This window comes from Artemia sp. Qi Xiang Cuo, chromosome 11, assembly GCF_049724085.1.
Source record: "Artemia sp. Qi Xiang Cuo chromosome 11, ASM4972408v1, whole genome shotgun sequence".
NCBI classification, from domain to species: Eukaryota; Metazoa; Arthropoda; class Branchiopoda; order Anostraca; family Artemiidae; genus Artemia; species Artemia sp. Qi Xiang Cuo.
In genome coordinates this window covers 58,585,327-58,603,205 of record NC_142804.1, presented here as the reverse complement: position 1 = coordinate 58,603,205, position 17,879 = coordinate 58,585,327, and the positions used below count along the sequence as shown (strand labels likewise).

At 35.1% G+C, this 17,879-nt stretch overlaps 1 protein-coding gene across 1 annotated transcript in view; it reads left to right on the top strand.

Moving 5' to 3' along the window:
* The first annotated feature begins 873 nt into the window (after nucleotides 1-873).
* The window catches only part of LOC148947176 (dimethyladenosine transferase), a 35,366-nt gene continuing 18,360 nt past the window's right edge, over nucleotides 874-17,879 (top strand). Inside the window, exons 1-2 of the mRNA XM_089097303.1 lie at nucleotides 874-988; nucleotides 9,365-9,531. Of these exons, the coding sequence (XP_088953429.1) occupies nucleotides 934-988; nucleotides 9,365-9,531 (222 nt within the window). The 5' untranslated portion in view covers nucleotides 874-933. The remainder of the gene's footprint in view (nucleotides 989-9,364; nucleotides 9,532-17,879) is intronic.

Sequence of the window (17,879 nt, the reverse complement as noted above, 5' to 3'; positions counted from 1 at the left end):
ATAAGTTTTTCAAAGAAAAGTAAAGAACTCCATTAAACAAAAAATGAACAAAAATAAAATCAGATAATCTACCAAGCGCGAAGCTACCTTAAATCAGCATCTATAAATAAATAAAACCCAAAAAGATCAGAAATTACAATTATAACCGAGTCAAACTCAAAAAGATCAGAAATTAACATAAGTTGAGCTCAAGAGCCATATGCCTTCCAAAGGCCAGAACATAGTTTGCACTTTACTGAAAAAGTACAAATGAATGTGCATTGTCAGTTTAATATACATATGCTGATATTTAGTAATCAAAATGTTAATATTATTTGATTTATTAAAGTTATAAAAGTTAAAAAAATTTATATTTTTTCAGTAAAGTGCAAAAAAAAAGGTACGGTAAAGGGTATGGTACTTGACTTCAGTGAAGTTAGCTATAGTTCACGACTAGTTACTTGGACCTCTTATATTCCTTTCAAAATGTTTAGATAAAATGGCAAAACTTTATCTGAACATTGAATGCAGTCAAATATTGTTCAGTTAAAGATCTAAGCAATCAAAATAATCCCCTGCAAACATCAAGCAGAGCATTACCTTTTAAGCTAAAACAAGAATGATAATTATTATCTAACTTATTATTTAGAGGTTGATTTCCTAACTTTATTTTGAATACTATTGAACAATTTCAAGATAATATGTTTATCGATCAAAGGATAACTGATAATTATGTGTAAATGGCAGAAGAATGGTCAGAACAGTGAAAGAGGCTACGCGCGTGATGGTATCCGCGCGTGCGCAAATTTTTGACTTGCACACGCTTTGAACAACTTGCACTTTGTTTTGGCCTTGATTTGCACTCTTTTTTTACGTCGGCAGTTGACAACCCTGAGCCTAGGCACTATTTTTAAGTTTTAACCTCATGCTTTCAGAAGAGCTGAATTGTAATAAATGCCAAAAGTAGTTGAAAAAAGACATCGTGTTCATAATGAAGCAAAAGCTATTGGTCTGTATTCTGAACTGGGCTGACACAAATCTTTTACTTCCTATGTTCTCTTGAAAACCGACCTTGGCTACATTTCTTGTCTCCTTCCTCTGCAGAGCCTAGGCACTAGCCTGTCAGCCAATTTAGTTGGATGAATAATTATTTCTTCTTGTGAAATTATTTTTGGTAAATATCTACCAAATCATATTATTGAGTTAGGAATAAAGTGAATACACCATGTGATGCCTTTTTTATGCTGATTAGCCTACGAATATAATAAGCATTTCTATTGGAAATGAATTTCGGTAAAGTTCTATGAAATCATATTATTGAGTTAGGAATAAAGTGAATACACCATTTGATGCCTTTTGGTAAAGTTCTACAAAATCATAGCCTATTATTGAGTTAGGACTAAAGTGAATACACCATTTGATGCCTTTTTTGTGCTGATTGTGAATATAATAAGCATTTCTATTGGAAATTAATTACCGCCCCCCCCCCTATATAGGCTTTACCAAACCCGTATTGGACATATATAGGGGGGGGGGGGGATGAAACTTATTTCCGATATAAATGATTATTATATTCGTAATCAGCAAAAAAAAGTGCATCAAATGGTGTATTCACTTTAGTCCAAACTCAATAATATGATTTTGTAGAACTTTACCTGCCTTTTTTATGCTGATTACAAGTATAATAAGCATTTCTATCGGAAAAGAATTTCAGCCCCCCCCTATATAGGCTATGCTTAACCTAACCCTGAGTTGGCATAAATAGGGGGGACTGAAATTCATTTCTGATAGAAATGATTATTATATTTGTAATCAGCATAAAAAAAGGCATTGAATGGTGTATTCACTTTTGTCCTAACTCAAAAATATGATTTCATAGAACTTTCCCTGAATTTCAGCCCCCCCTCTATATATGCCAATTCAGGGTTAGGTTAGGTTAGGTTAGGAATATATAGGGGGAAGGCTGAAATTCATTTCTGATAGAAATGCTTATTACATTTGTAATCAGCATAAAAAAGGCATCAAATGGTGAATTCACTTTATTCCTAACTCAATAATATGATTTGGTAGATATTTACCTTTCTAGGTATTAGCCTACAATTGGGACTATTGAGAAAGAAATATGTTAAGAAAACAATTCTTACTTCACAATTTGCAGAAAAACTTAGGCTAGTTAACACATTTTTAGGGGACTTCCAATGCACTTTACCCCCCCCCCCCCTATGGTTCAAATATATACTACTACTAATACCTCACTACAGGACAGAGATGCCTGAGATTAACACAGCTACACAGGCTCCTCTTCCATCCCAATCTATCCAAAGTCTCCCTCTTTACACCCTCCCAGGAACTTTGTACTTCCCTTAAATCTTTCCTCATGACATCCTCTTACTTCAACCAGGGATGACCTAAACAGATAAAAGTAGTCTACTAGGTGTAAAACCAGTATCCAATAGAGCAAAACTATGTAAAACTAAAACCCTCACACCTTGTTACCAAAAAAGAATTGAGAAGAATTGTATATATAAAAAATAACCAAGAATCTAAGTTATGCATCCATAATTTTATTATCAAAATTTTTAAGATCAAGCACTTGAAATTAGGCTATTAGTTTATTTACTTACCATACCTTCAAGGACCTCTTTTTGGAAATACCAATTATCCTATTTTGATGTGTATATCTGTTTAGTTTTATTCACATATTAACAGAAAGCTAATTTTCTTCTGGTTCTAAAAATGTAACTTTTATTGCTTGATGTTTATTCTATAAATTACAAATAGGCTATTAAATATATTTCTTTTCTTTTCAATTACTTGTCAAAATAGAGACCATATTTTTGATTAATGCTGTCAAATTATTGGTGAAAATTTTACCATGAAAACAGGGCTCTTGTTTCTACCCTCACAATGCATCATTTTATAGTAAAATAGGGATGGTCCAAAACCTATCTCTATTTTTCTGGACTGCCAAAGAAAAGTGTTCTCTCCCAAAAAGAGGTCTTTTACCCTAGGCTAGGCTATTGTTTGGTTACTATTTTTGCTATTTCCAAAAATCATTAATTCGACACCTGTCTAAATACTTGGGGAATACTTGTGGGGGGAACCAGGTATATTTAACACGTATATTCTTGTTTCTTTGTTTTTCTTCAACTTCATTTAATGTATAAAAGTATAAAAGACTATGCAAAAAGTAGAATAAAACTAACAAAATTGTTTCAAGTATGTAGTATTTGGTATAACAAAATTGGTGCAAAAAATTTTAATACGCATTATTAAATACAAATAGTATTTAGTATAACAAAATTGTTTCACTAGCATTTCGGAAGGGATAGGGTCTAGGAAAACGGGAGTGGATTTCAAGAAATTTAAGAAGTTTATTTGATTTAGTGGATTTTATTTTCATATGCAGATTCTTAGTTTTGTCCAAAACTTAGGCCTACGCGTCATTTTGTATAAGATTTTGTATTCGATATAATTTGTATTTTTTATTTGAATGAAGGATAAATAAGGGTATAATCTAAAAAAATCTGGGGGGGGGGCAAAATCAGGTCTGGGGGGCAACTGCCCCCCCCTGCCCCAGAGCGATTTACGCTCCAGCATCATATTAGGCCCAGCGGCAGTTCCTCAGATGATGGAAAAATCCAGTATTTGTAAGTAAAACTTAAAAATTAAAAAATAACCTTTTCTTTAAATGTTCTTTCATCTGAAATAGTGTTAGAAATAATAATCATCATAATCTCTCGTTGCGCAGAAAGCACTTGTAAATTCAACAGCTATGGTGCCTATGGTTTCGTCAGTGGGTCCTGGAATTTCGACACCTATTATTTCTCATCTGTTATACATGTTCAGTGAAGTTTCAACAAAGTCACCTATATTTTGACAGGGCCTGTTGCTGTCTGTCCAAAATTTCGACAAGGTTACTATGAGATATTTGACAAAGAAATAAATCCCTTGATAGAAGCCGATATTTACGCTTGAATGCGCCTGAAGCAACATTTTTAGTCCGCCTGGTATTCCAGTACATCAAACAAGAATTTTCGACGCTTGGAGCCTAGTTTCGACAATGCAATTTCCATTGCCATTTTCAATTGATTTTATCAAGAAAAAAGCTACTGTGCCTACGTTTACGAGAAGATGAGATGTATCTTGACACATTGGTGCGTACCACAACTTTCTCTTGCGATAGCTAATCAAGTAATGATAGTTTGAACATTAAATACCTGAAAAATTGTCAGGAGCTCCTTTCGTATCGAAAACAGGAAACTGACCGAATTGAATGTTCTTTTCTTATCTTGGTGTACCGGATATAGTGTCCACGTTTTGCACCGTCGAAATATAACGACGGCTCCAAGAGATGGCGCTCTAAGTCACGGCTAAGCAGAGCTATCCCGTTTTGAAGGAACATTTTGACAGTGGTTCCGAAATTGCACTGTCAAATCATTGGTGCCTTTACCCTAACAACACAAAAAAATAACAGCTCAAAACAGCAACACTGCAAAACACAAAACAAGAAATAAAACAAAAAATATTCATAAATAAAAAAAACAACTATACTACAGAAACTGTTTTTTGTAGAACTCAGTTTCAACAAGAGCACTTAAATGATTCCACTGTTTGCATAGAAACTATAGTATTGGGTAAACTATTCCAAAGTTTAGTTGCATGGTTAACAAAGCTACATTGACCTATTTTCTTGAGCACTTGTGGCTGATACAGTTTATATGAGTTTTTTCAAGTGGTTGAGTAATGACTAAGTTTGAAAAAATCAGCCCAGTTCACATTATCAACACCCTTCATAATCCGGAATGTATTAATCAGGTCAATCCTACCCTCTCAAAACTCCAGAGAAGGAAGTCCCAAACACTCCAGTCAATGCTTATATGGTAAATGGCTCAAATATGGCACTAACTTTGACGCCCAATGTTGAACCCTTTCAATTTGCTGCAAGTCACATTTCCATGTAGGATACCACACAGAGGAACAATATTCTACCACCAGGCATAGACCATCATGGTTGCCTTTCTGCCCATTCATTGTACCCCTATATAATACATCCAATTACTTAACCTATATAATGCCTAAATTACTTATATGATATATGATTTTAACACTTTATTGTTTTGTGCTGTTTTGAGATATACTAATCACTTCCTTTGCAAATTTATTTTGAGCTCTTAAAATGGCCCTTAAAGTGATATCTTGCTGCTTATTAGTTTCCAGTAGAAAATAGTTGCAAAATGTTCTAAAATCATTCAAAAATAACCATAAATACTTACTTATATCAATAATAAAAGTGCACTTCTTCACTTAACTCTAGCCCCACCCCCCGTGGAGAAATATAGGATCCACTATAAATATACAAACTATTTTTCAGGATAGCTTGACTCTTCTTTCACCAATTGATTAGCATTTGCTGTGAAATAATAAAGAAGAAAAGATTTCTGCTATTAACAGAATTTAATTTGAATGTATAGAGAGTAAAATGTATTTATCCATAAGGAAAGGCAATAAACTTTTAGTACTGTAGTGAGATTTGTAAGTATTTATGAATTTTTTAAGGTATTTTTCAGATTCTTTTAACTGTTTTCTAATGACAAAAACATACTCTACATGATAGCTTCTGTTAGCTCACATCAAACATCAAGTCAGTCTACCTTATTCATCCTTTGTCACAAATTATGGGTATGCAGTGGTACTGGGTATGTGGTGGTATGCTCCAGCAAACCACTCAGGGGTCGGCGTTCCTGCCTGCAGAGCTTGAGAGTCGTAGGTACTGCAAGTTGCTGACTCCTGCCTCTATTGGGGTCACCACCACCTTTGCTGAGGTTAAGTATGAGGTCTTATGACTGCTCCTTATCTGATGAGCCAAAGTCTGTCTTAGGATTTCTTTAGTCTGCTGTTTGGGCCAACTACCCATCCAGCCAGTATTTATCAAGTTTTCAAATGGAAAAAACAGCCTCAGATCAGACTTCCTTCTAGTAGATGACCAAACGCACATCCCTAGACAATTCTTATGGATACGTTTACTGTTACCCACTGCAATGTACTTGGTCTCCAATCCAAGTTGGATCACCTACAGCACATGATGAATGAGGTATCCCCTTCTGTCCTGTGTGTATCCCAGACCAACCTGAATTCTAGCATCATTGATAGTGAGATCAGTGTTCCTGGTTACACTCTGCTCAGGCTGGATCACAAAAACCAGAGAAGCTTGACTTTTGGTGGAGGTGATGTTGCTATTTACCTTAAAATTAACATCCCTTTTTTGGCACTTTTGATTCCTAGCAATAAGGAGATCCTTTGGGTTAAAGTGAACCTACCAAATAAATTGTTTGTTATTGGTACAGTCAATAACCCACCAAAGATGAAAATCACCAAACATCTGGAAGATATTTTAGAATTTGTGAAGCAAAAGTTCCCTAAATCAGGTATAATAATCCAAGGAGACTTCAATATTCATCATCGCCCTTGGCTGAAAAGTTGTACAACTGATGCAGATGGCATAGCTTTGCTAGACCTGAGTCTTGCTTACAGCCTAGAACAACTTGTTGAATTCAACACTTACATCAGCGCTCATGGATCATCCAGGCTTGATCTCTTCTTAACTGATCATTCAGATTCCTTTAGTGTTGAAAGCTATCCTTTTGCAAACAACCTTGTGGCAGTTATAGCTTGTGGAAATCTCAAAATACCTCCACCTGTAAAGCATGAGCAGATCATCAAGCAGTATCACCGCACAGACTGGGATGGTCTGCAAAACTTCTTATTGGCAAAGCTGTGGAGTACATTCTTAAAAGAAACCCCACACAAAGCAGAACTTTACAAAAGCGATTACAGAGGCTATTAAGCAATTCGTCCCCTCAAAAATAGTAAAAGTCTCATCTCAAGATAAGCCATGGTTCAATGCTGGTTGTAGAAAGGCAATCTGGGCCAGAAGGAAGGCTCAAAAGAAATGGCGTTCAACTGTATCTGACAAGGACCAGGCTGCTTTTATGAGCACTTGAAATGAGTCAGTTAAAGCTGTATGTCAAGCTAGAGCCAATTACAAGCACAAGATTGTTGATAAACTGAAAAGTGCCCCTGCAAAGAGGTGGTGGAGGGTCGTCAAAGAAGCCCTACTGTCATCTAAATCAACATCAATTCCCTTGCTTCATGTTGAAGGGACGATGATCCAGTCAGGCTAAGAAAAGGCAGATGTTCTTGCACAAGCCTTTTCAAAGGTCTCCCAACTTGATGAGTATGGAGTGTCACCTCCCCCCTTTCCACCACAAACAGATGCAAAAATCACCAGCGTTAACATAACTACTAGGAAGGTGCTCAGAACGCTAAGCCAGCTGGATGTCACCAAACTTCAGGACCTGACAAGATTCCCAATCTCATCCTTAAAAGATGTGCCCCTGAACTTACTGGTCCTCTTGCCTCTATCTATAGAAAATGCTTTGCAGCAGGATTATTCCCAAAAGCCTGGAAAACTGCTCATGTGGTCCCTGTTCCAACGGCAGAGTCTGACCTTACTAATGTAGGATCATATCATCCAATAAGTCTGCTGTCCTGTGTAGGTAAAGTTTATGAAAGTGTCATTAATAAGACCCTTTACCAATACCTTGCATCACATCTGTTGTTGGCAGACATGCAATACAGTTTTCACAGAAAACAGTATGTTAGACTGTTTGATTGCACAGTATCAAGAGTGGGTTGAGCTCCCTTCTCAGGGACATGATATTTGCCTTCTCTCCTTTGATATTGCAAAAGCCTTTGATCATGTATGGCATAAGGGACTTCTTTGTAAACTGAAAGCCTATGGAATTCATTGTTGACTATTTGACATGCTTGCCGACTTTCTTTGTTAACAATTTTGCAAGTTGTCCTTGATGGCTTCATATCAAAAGAACACCCAGTTTTATCAGGAGTACCACAAGGAAGTCTTCTTGGGCCAACTCTTTTCTTGGTGTTTATAAATGACCTAGGGGACAACCTTGTGAAAAAACCTCACCATTTTGCAGATGACACAACAACAAAAACATCAGTTACAAAAGACAAAGATCTCAGTAAACCCCACAAGGAGCTTCTTGCTGATCTGGTGAAAATTGAGGTGTGGGCAAATGCATGGCTTGTAAGTTTTAACACATTGAAAACAAAAGAGCTCCTAATTTCTAAGGCGTGTAATATGAGGGCTCATCCTGATTTCGTCTTCAAAGAAGAGGTGATAACGCAAGTGGATACACTGCACCTACTTGGAGTTAATTTCTCTTTGGATCTCTCATGGACTGAGCATTTCAGTAAAATTAGATCCTCTTGCAACAAGAAATTAGGTGTTATTCTAAGATGCAAAAGTCTTCTCTCTGATGATTCTATTCTGCCACTTTTCAATTTGTGCATCAGACCTGTCATGGAATATGCATGTCCTCTCTTTGCTGGTGCACCAAAAATTCACATCGCTCCACTCCAACATATTCAAAATTGAGCAGTGTGTGCAGCAACCTCTGGCAACACAAAATCTAAAACCCACAGCTGATCCAGGAACGTTTTGATGTGGTGTCCATGTCGGTTTTCTATAAGTACTTGTATAACCCTCCATTGGAGGAGCTATCAAAGCTCGTTCCTGGTAAAGCAAAACCCTTGCAATCAACTCGCCAAAGTAAAGCTTGTGAGTACTACCTTGAGCAGGGTACTCTTCGCCAAGAATATCTGAAAAGGAGTTTTGCCTGGTGATCAATTTCCACATGGAATAGATTGCTGGCAGAGGTAATCCTGAAAAATTCTTCCCTTGACGCATTCAAGAGAAGGTGTAACAAGTACCTCAGTGTTAGAAAATGAGGTAACTACCAGGACTAGTGGCAAATCATCATTTTTGATGGAGCCATGAAGGCTGTAATAAAAAAAAAGCTACAATTAAACCACCATCTTTTGGGAACTTTCTAAGTCAGTTGCTCTACAATATTATTCATATAGGAGCTTTTGAAAATTCTGATAGGTCAAAACTTTGTTCAGTTTTCCCCTTCTTGATAAAATAGCTTCTTTGCTTCTTTCCTTGGATCTGTAATTAATAACTTGACAAACAATTCATTATATCATAAAAATACAAGTATCTGTATATGATACTCAATAATTGGAGTTGAACCATTTAACCATCTTTGATTTTTGGTGCAGACCAAGCAATGTATCCAAATACTTGTGTTGTTTTGAAGTATTTGTTTCTTACTTGATTGTTGAAGGTAAACTAACGTTGGTCTTTGTAGTTACCTTATAAATAATGAAAATGTTTGTTGTATTTTTAAGCTGGCTATTGGTTTTATATTTACTCTGTTTTTTGTTTGTTTATGCTTCAAATCATCACTCACAACTATTAAGGACATTTATGAGGTTTCAAAATTTCTCTTTTCAGCTCCAGGGCTCAAATTTAACACAGATCTTGGGCAGCATATCTTGAAGAATCCTCTAGTTGTACAAACAATGGTGGAAAAGGCTGCTATTAGGCCAACAGATACAGTGCTTGAAATTGGCCCAGGTACTGGTAATATGACAGTTAAAATCCTGGAAAAAGCCAAAAGGGTAATTTAAATTTTTTTCTCTTTTTTGTAAGCAAAAATCTTCTTCCAGAAATTTATAATCAAAGAAAGTCCTAGTAGTAGCACTTACTCTTATGGCCGACCTCTTTTTCTTCTATATATATATAGTCTTTAGAATTGTCTTAACTCCAAAGTTAGTAGAAGGCACCAACAATATATTCAGTAAGCTATACAGAGGTTTCAAGTTCCCATTCTAATATTCTGTTAGTTTTTTTTCAAGAAGGATAGACAATAATCATGGATGTTAATAATTTTTTTTTTTTTTTTTACATTGAATAGGCAATTTCAACTTTTGAATTGCATTTGGAAGCCCTTGTTGAAACCTATTAAATTAATTGCTTGCATACTGTGCTTCAGAGCTCAATTCCTCCTTTTACAGATAGTTTGTTGTTATTTTCATAGGTTTCTTGGGGTTTGCAAGATTATTTTGATTTTCTTTTTTTTATACAAGAAATTCATTTTGATGCTCAAAGTGCATTCAATAGAGTACAATGATTATGCTTAATACACCATTGCAATCAACTCTGTCAAATTTTTGAAAAATAATGCTATTATAAGCAATTCTCATGCATCATTTCTTTGTTGACAGCAAACATCTATGTAAAAAGCTGTATCAAACAGTTTGTGGTAATGTGGCCCAATAATATCCAAAACTCTAAGAACTGAATTTTGACAACAATAGATACCATACATAAAAAGAAATGGCTGTTTATGCAGATTCCAGATATATAAATCTATGTTGTTTAGTGTCACCCTTCGAAAGCTAAGAGTCAGAGAAAGTTTACCTGATTTTTGAAAAAGGGGTGGAAACATCCCCAAAAGTAAAACAATCTTAACGAAAATCACAGCATCGGATTCAACATATCACAGAACCCTATCATAGAGGTTTGAAGCTCTGATCTATAAAAATGTGGCATTTTGTAGTTTTGTCAGAAGAAAGATCATGGATGTATTTAATTGTTGTTTTTTTTCCCAGATGTGATCATGTTGAACCAGTGGCAACCAAATAGCCCTCCTCCTATGCCAGTTTTTTCCCAGAAGACATTCCATCAAAATACTAACATAGCCATTTGATTCAGCATAGTCAAAACATGTAATAACTATGCCTTTGGGGGTGACATGACCCCTTAGTCCTGGGGAATGGGCTTCAAGTTATACAATTTGCCCATTATCTGCATATAGTATTTGTTATTCAAAAATATGTGGAAGATGTTCGGAGAGAAAGTTTCTCAGGATTTCCACAAGGAGATTTGCAAGGAGGAAAGTCTCCAGGGGGCTTTTACCAAGGGGGGAGGGAAGGTGATTTCTTGGCATGATTTCAAAAATAGTCATAAATTAAAAAAAAGTCTGTTCAGCTGAAAGAAAGGAGCAATATTAAAACTTAAAATGAACAGAAATTATTCCATACATCAGAGGCTGTCCCTTCCTCAACCCTCACTATTTATGCTAAAGTTGGACTTTTTGTTGTAATTCTTTAAGAAAGACCGCTCAAGCACAAGACCCAATGAGTTTGGATTAAACATATTTTAAATAACTTTAAGACCCTAGTATGAAGAGCAAGGGTTGAGAAAGGGGCAGCCCTCCTCATTTGTAGAATAATTTCTCTTCAGTTTAATGTTGCTCCTTATTTTCAGTTGAAACAGCTTCTTTGTTTTTTAATTTAATTAGACAAAAACTGACAGTGCTTTACCTAAGATAAGAGGAGTCTTAAGTTGATGTGTGGATGATGCTTTATAAAAATTATATGCATACTGACCAAAAAAAATGTAACTTGTCTTGGGTTAATGTATGGTTTTTAATATACCCAAACATACGTTTTGAAACAGGTTTTGCTTGAAGCCTTGGGTTTTCAGCTGTTGTTGCCAGTGAAGATAGGAACTTTATTGTATCTTAAATTATCACCTATTGGTTGAGAAATCATCTACAATCACTTACAGTAACTAGTTGAAGTTATTGGCTGAAAAGTTATTTGCTTTGAATTGGTAGCAATTTGTTTTGTCTACAACAAGTGGCAAAGGAATTATTTAAGAATTTTGTTTTCCTGGTTGTCTCTTTAACTTATCTTCAATCGAAATCTAATCCTTCAGTTTATATACTGAATTTTTGCAGTTTATTTTTTTCTCCGTATAGATTGAAGAAAAGAGTGAGGGTACCTTAAAAGAGTGGAAACTGGTACTAGTGTTAACCCAAAAATTCATCATTGCCATCTAGCATTTGATGTTTCTTGGCATTTCTTTTCAAGCTTCATAATCGTATTTTTAGGAGGAACTACTATTCAAACTTTTTATTTCCTCCGAACACGAAAAGTAAAAAAAATAAATAAAAATAATAATAACCGCCAATCAACAGGCCATAACTCAGACTTTCTCAGACAACATGCTAAATAAGAATTACTACAGATCATTTTACTTATCTTCAAGTGATGAAACCAAACAAAATACAGTAATTTAAAGCATAAAGATGAAGTCTGGGTGTTTTTTTTTTTAAAGTTTCTTATGTTATGTAAAAATTCTATTAACACATTGACCCTAAAGGTATCAAAAGGCTCTAAAGCAACATAATGTCTTGGTGCAAAAGGTTATGTAACGCCCTTAAAGTACCGTATTGTGAAACATTTGACACAACATTTAAAACAAATCATCCCAAGACCTACTGATTGCATTAATGTTTTCAGGTCTCGTGTTTCATCTAAGATATAATGATACGAGGCTGAAATATAAATAGTTGACAACATAAAGGCATTTTTTCTCACCAAAATTGTACCCACATAAATTTCAGCAAGATGTTAAAACCAAAATCAGGCTGAATTAATTCAGTCAACAAGTAGTCAATGATTGGAACTTTTTGAGTTACAATACAGTTACATGGAAGAGACATGAAAAGGCTCACTAAGGAGTAAGATGATTAACCTTTTGACTATAATAGGGATGCTTACCTAACCTACTGAATATTGTCCATATAGTTTTGACTAGTGATAATTTTCAAGTGTATTAGATGTTGTCTAAATCTTTGTGCCTTATCAATAGGTGATGACACAATGACCTTTAATTTTAGTTGTTTTTCCAATGAACTCAGATTGTTAATAATGGAGCTGTACAGGTTACATTAAGCCTGTAGTTTAAATAAGATAACTAAGGTACAGATTGATTGTTCTGATTGGTCAGTTATTTTTTGGGAGGAGAGGAAGGTGTTTTTTTTTAGTCTTTTAGTATTTGCTTTAAATAGGTCAATCAATCAATTTGTTCAATCAATCAACTCAACAAAATAGACTTCAATATAAACTCCCCCGTAAGGCTCTATGGCCCGGAAAAAAAAAACAGGGGAGAAACAAAAATGAAACAAATACATGAAAAACAAAAATATTTTCAACATCATACATTCATACATTTAAGAGACTCAACACAAGAGAGAAAAAAATAATAATAATAAAAAAATAAGAAAAAAAATCATAAAATACATTGATCCACATAAAAAAAGGAAGAAAAAAAAATCCAAAAATCAAAAACTAATCAATTTAAAAAAAAATCAAAAAAGCAATCAATTTATTCCGCGTGGACTACCCTATGGTCAAGGTTCTATGGTCAGGAAAAAAAAAACAGGGGAAAAACAGAAATGGCATAAATAGTAAAAAGAAGAAAAGAAAAAAAAATTCAATATCATGCAATTCAACCTTTCAACGACCCAACCCACACGCACACACACACACAAAACAAAACAAAGAAGAGAGAAAAAAAAAACAATAATTAAAAGACCCAAACAAAAAGCGATTTTATGAGACCCCCCTCCTCCCAAAAAAAAGATGATGTAGGACAATCCAATAAATTAAACCAAATTCCAAATATATATTTGAAACCAAGCCACAAAAAATATTAGACAAACTCAGTACCCTTCACAACAAACGTTTCTAACCCAAGCTAGTGTCACACCCCCCCCCCCCAAATAATAATAATAATAATAATAAAAAAATATATTTTTAAACATGAAGATTCCAGACATTAAAAACTTTCTTAAAATTCTTTTGAAAATACGAAACGAGTGACTGTCTTGAGCTGACTCAGGTAGGCTATTCCAAACGATATGACAAGCAGTTAATGGATTAAAGTCAGACCTCACCGATGGAGTAAATAAAATATTAATATTCCTTGAATTGCGAAGATGATGCGAAGACATATCAGCGACGAAAGAAGGAGTAATTTGAAGGCCTGTGCACCATGAATTTGATGAAAAGTGAAAGACGCGCACGAAAGAATGTAGAGAGACTGCAAATCAAGTAATGGGCTAGTTGGGTTAGATGTAGAACAATTTGTTTCCTGTATAAGCTCTTGCCTTATCATATAACTTAGAAAGTGGTTTCAAAAAAGAAGAGAAAGTTGACATCCATATTGTAGGGTAATAAGAGACGTAGGACTGAACTAAGCAATGGAACAGAATCTTTAAAACTGATCCAAGAAAAATGTGTTTTAGCTTCCTCAGTATTCCAAGACTCCTTAAGATCTTCGTATTATAATTAGTCCAATATGATGCCTGAATGAAAGGTTTTCATCGAGAAGAATACCGAGAAATCGGACATATCGTTCCTTAGGTCTACTGAGAGAGCCCCTTGAAAGCTGGATATTAGTTAACTCAGGGCACGCCAGAGAAATACGGGAAAATTTTTAAAAAACTTGACTTTGCAACATTTAGGGCAAGGCAATTTGCATCAAACCAAAGAACGACTCTCTAAAAAAGGTCAAATAATTTTGGAAGCATCTCAGACTCAGTTCCTACTACAGTACCAATGGCACTGTTATCAGCGAAAGAAACGAGAGTGTCCACTTCCTGCGAAAACGATGGATTTTTTTTAGCATTGAAAGATTTAGGATGATATAGGTGACAGCAAACTGTAGCTTTTTGATTCTTAACCGCAACCATAAGGACATTAACACAAATCAAAAACAGAAACGGTCCAAGAACAGACCCTTGAGGAACACCAACTTCAACTTCAGACGAAAAGTGGGAAAGGGAATTTACGGATATAGTTCTACCTGACAAATAGGGATCAAACCAAGCATGAGCCTGTCCTCTTACACTATTGTGTGATAGCTTATACAGCAGAATCTCATGAGTTAAAGAGTCAAAAGCCTTACGGACATCTAGGAATATAGCTGCAGGATTCAAATCAGAGTCAAGCGTGGTGTGGAGAAAATTTAAAAGAGTTTCACACGCATGTTCCATAGAATGTTTAGCTCGGAAGCCAAACTGAAAATCATAGACCAAGTAGACGGGAAAGCATGGTCTTTTCAAAACTTTCGCTAAAAACAGACAGCAAAGATATAGGACGATAATTGGCTGGATCACTTCTTGGTCCACCTTTATATAAAACAATTTTTCTAGCTTGCTTAAGAGAACTGGGGAAAATCCCATTTTCAAAAGGAAGATTTATAAGCTTTGTCAATGGAGAAATAATTGAAGAAAGAATGAAGTTAACTACCATAGTTGGAATACAGTCAGGACCAGACGACGAAGAACCCTTCAAGCTATTTACAATCCTGGCTGCTTCAACATCAGAAGCCGGATATAACACCATCGATTTGAGACAAGGCGGACCAAGATAAGATTTGTAATCTGGTTGTGACTGTGAAGACCTGATTGAAGAAGCAGTGATTTTCCAAATATTGGCAAAATAAGATGTAAATGCTTCATGAACCGATGGAACACCCTCAACAACCACATCAACAACGACAAGACTTGGAGGGAAAGAAGGAGCCGGAGAAGAAAGTTTGAGTACGGAATTGATCACTTGCCAAGTTTTTCGAATACCTTTCCCACACTCCGAGAATTTTTTGGAATAATAAAGGAATTTAGCCTTCCGGCATAAGGAATTGAAAACATTCCTGTAGAGTTTGAATTGCTGAAGACGTGCAGCATTCAAAGATGGTTTTGCTGACTTAAAAGCTTTTTAAAGATTATTTTTAATTCTCCAACTCTTTAGAAGACCAGTGGTAATCCATGGTAGATCTTTTTGACCTTGAAGTAGAGGGGGCAGAGCTCATACGTCAAAAATAGACTCTTTCACTGACTCATAAAAGGAATCAAACTTTGAACAAAAATCATTATCCTCACCAAAAATATTCCATATCTTCTCAGCTAAATGGGATCTAAGGCGGATCAATTCATTCAAACCAAACCTAAAAGAAGCTGAAGCAGATGCTGGGTTGTCCATAATCAACGTTTTTTCAAGGATAAAACTGGAAAATACAGGAAAATGGTCTGAAATATCACTCACTACAACAGAATTCTGAACCAAATTAAGAGACGAAAAAATGTTATCAATTAAAGACGCTGACGTAGCAGTTACACGTGTCGGAATACAGGCTGTTGGTAGAACCCCAGCAGTGAGCATATCTGAGAGAAAATTCCCTGTAGTAGAGGAAGTCATGTCAATTAGATTTAAGTTGAAGTCTCCCATTATTACAGGTTCACATGGACGTCTGCCTATTAAATCCAAGACCTCATCAAGAACCTGAAGAAAAGAAGGGACGGATCCACTGGGAGATATATAAACATTACCAGTTATCAAAACCTTAGTTTTAAAACTCAATTCATGTCAAGAAATTTTTATCATTAAAAACGTAAGGTGTTCTTGTTGTGGTACAATTTTGTATAAATAACACATATCAGAACGTATTTTTGAGATTCTGTTCTGCCCATATAAGTCTTTAAGGTTTGATTGATATTGCCCTGTAAAATAAAATCACAAAAGGCATTATTGTTATTTCTTTGTGGTCTTTTCTCAACATTATAAGAATGGATTTCTCTTCAGCATAAGGGATGGTTGTCACAAAAATGAATTCAAAGAGCTCACAAAGATGATTACAAGGGAGCAGTCTCAAATTCAAATGATTTGATTGGTTGAATGATCTGTTGATCTGTCGGATGATTTGCCAGAAACCACACATAGCACTTCCGGCCAAAGGCAGGGAATCAGGAGATCGCTACCTGCACTACGTGGACCATTGGTCAACATTGGAAAAAGTTTTCTATGATTAATTGGCTGGAAACGCCTCTGGAAAGTTTTTAAGTTTTAGCACTTTGCCGTTGAGCATTTACAATATGCTCATCATACACAGTTTTAACCCTTTTGCCATAATATAACAGTAATTTTTTTTCAAAATTTGTATGTAACTCTGACTTCAGGTGTGCTTAGGGATTTATTTCAGAGAGAAAAACCTTTATTTGAAAGCAGAAGCAGTAAATAATCCAACAACCCTATTGGCCGGTTTGGCTGCATGTTTAATGCTCTATAATAACACTAATTAATTATCCTTTAAACTGACTCTGATAAAGTGTTTAGTAAAGGGAACATACTTTTACTCTACTACAGTGGTCCCCAAGCTTTTTAAAATCTTGTACCCCTTAAAAAATATTTTCATCTTGGAGCACCCTCTCCCATGCTACATGGGAGAGGGTGTTACTCTTGACCACCTTACCTTTAGCAAATATAAGAATTTATTTTTGTTTTCTTTGTGATCTTAATAAGGTCTGGGCTTTGAAGGCACAAATTAATATGCATTATATACAAAAATTGGGTTCATTCGTCAAGTAATAAAATAATACTTATTTAACTGTAAATCTTTTTCTAGCAAGAATTTAAAGAAAACAAAACTTTTTGTAAGTAAGTAAGTAAGAAAATAACACTAAATTTAGCTTTGATACATTTTTTTACATAGCTTCGAAGTAACATAACATTCTGCATTGTTATTTTCTAAACAATTTTTCATAAACATTTATGAGCAGAAAAAGTTAATACCTCTCAATGAGATGATTGAGTTTGGATGGTTGAGCTTTTTTAAATCTGGACAAAAGGATGAAAGGTAAATCCTTAAATTTGGAACTGCATAAAATTTATTGCTATATTTGTTCTTGACAAGTGCATAAGATGAAGCCCTTTCTACGATTAATGTGCTTTGGTAAGGCAACATACACTTCAAAGCTTTATCATCAATATTTCTATATTCTTTGTTTCCAGAACTCGGTAAGATTTGCATGTTTAAACTTTAAACGCAGAGAAGAATCTCTTGAGGTTTCAATTAATGCCTCTTTATCTCAGATTGACCAGTTGGTTGCTTACTAAAAAAAGGTGGGATCAAGGTCAAAGGGATGTGAAGTCCATTTCTCTTTACTATTTTGCTCTAGAAAGTTTTTCCTGAATGACCGTTGAATTTTTTTTAAAGTCTGATATAACATCATATTTTATTTTTTGTGATAGTTTGAGATTATTCTCCATCAGTAAACATCAGTAAAAGTTTGCCGAAAAATTCACACTGGTTCTTCAAAATTTTACTTTCTTTA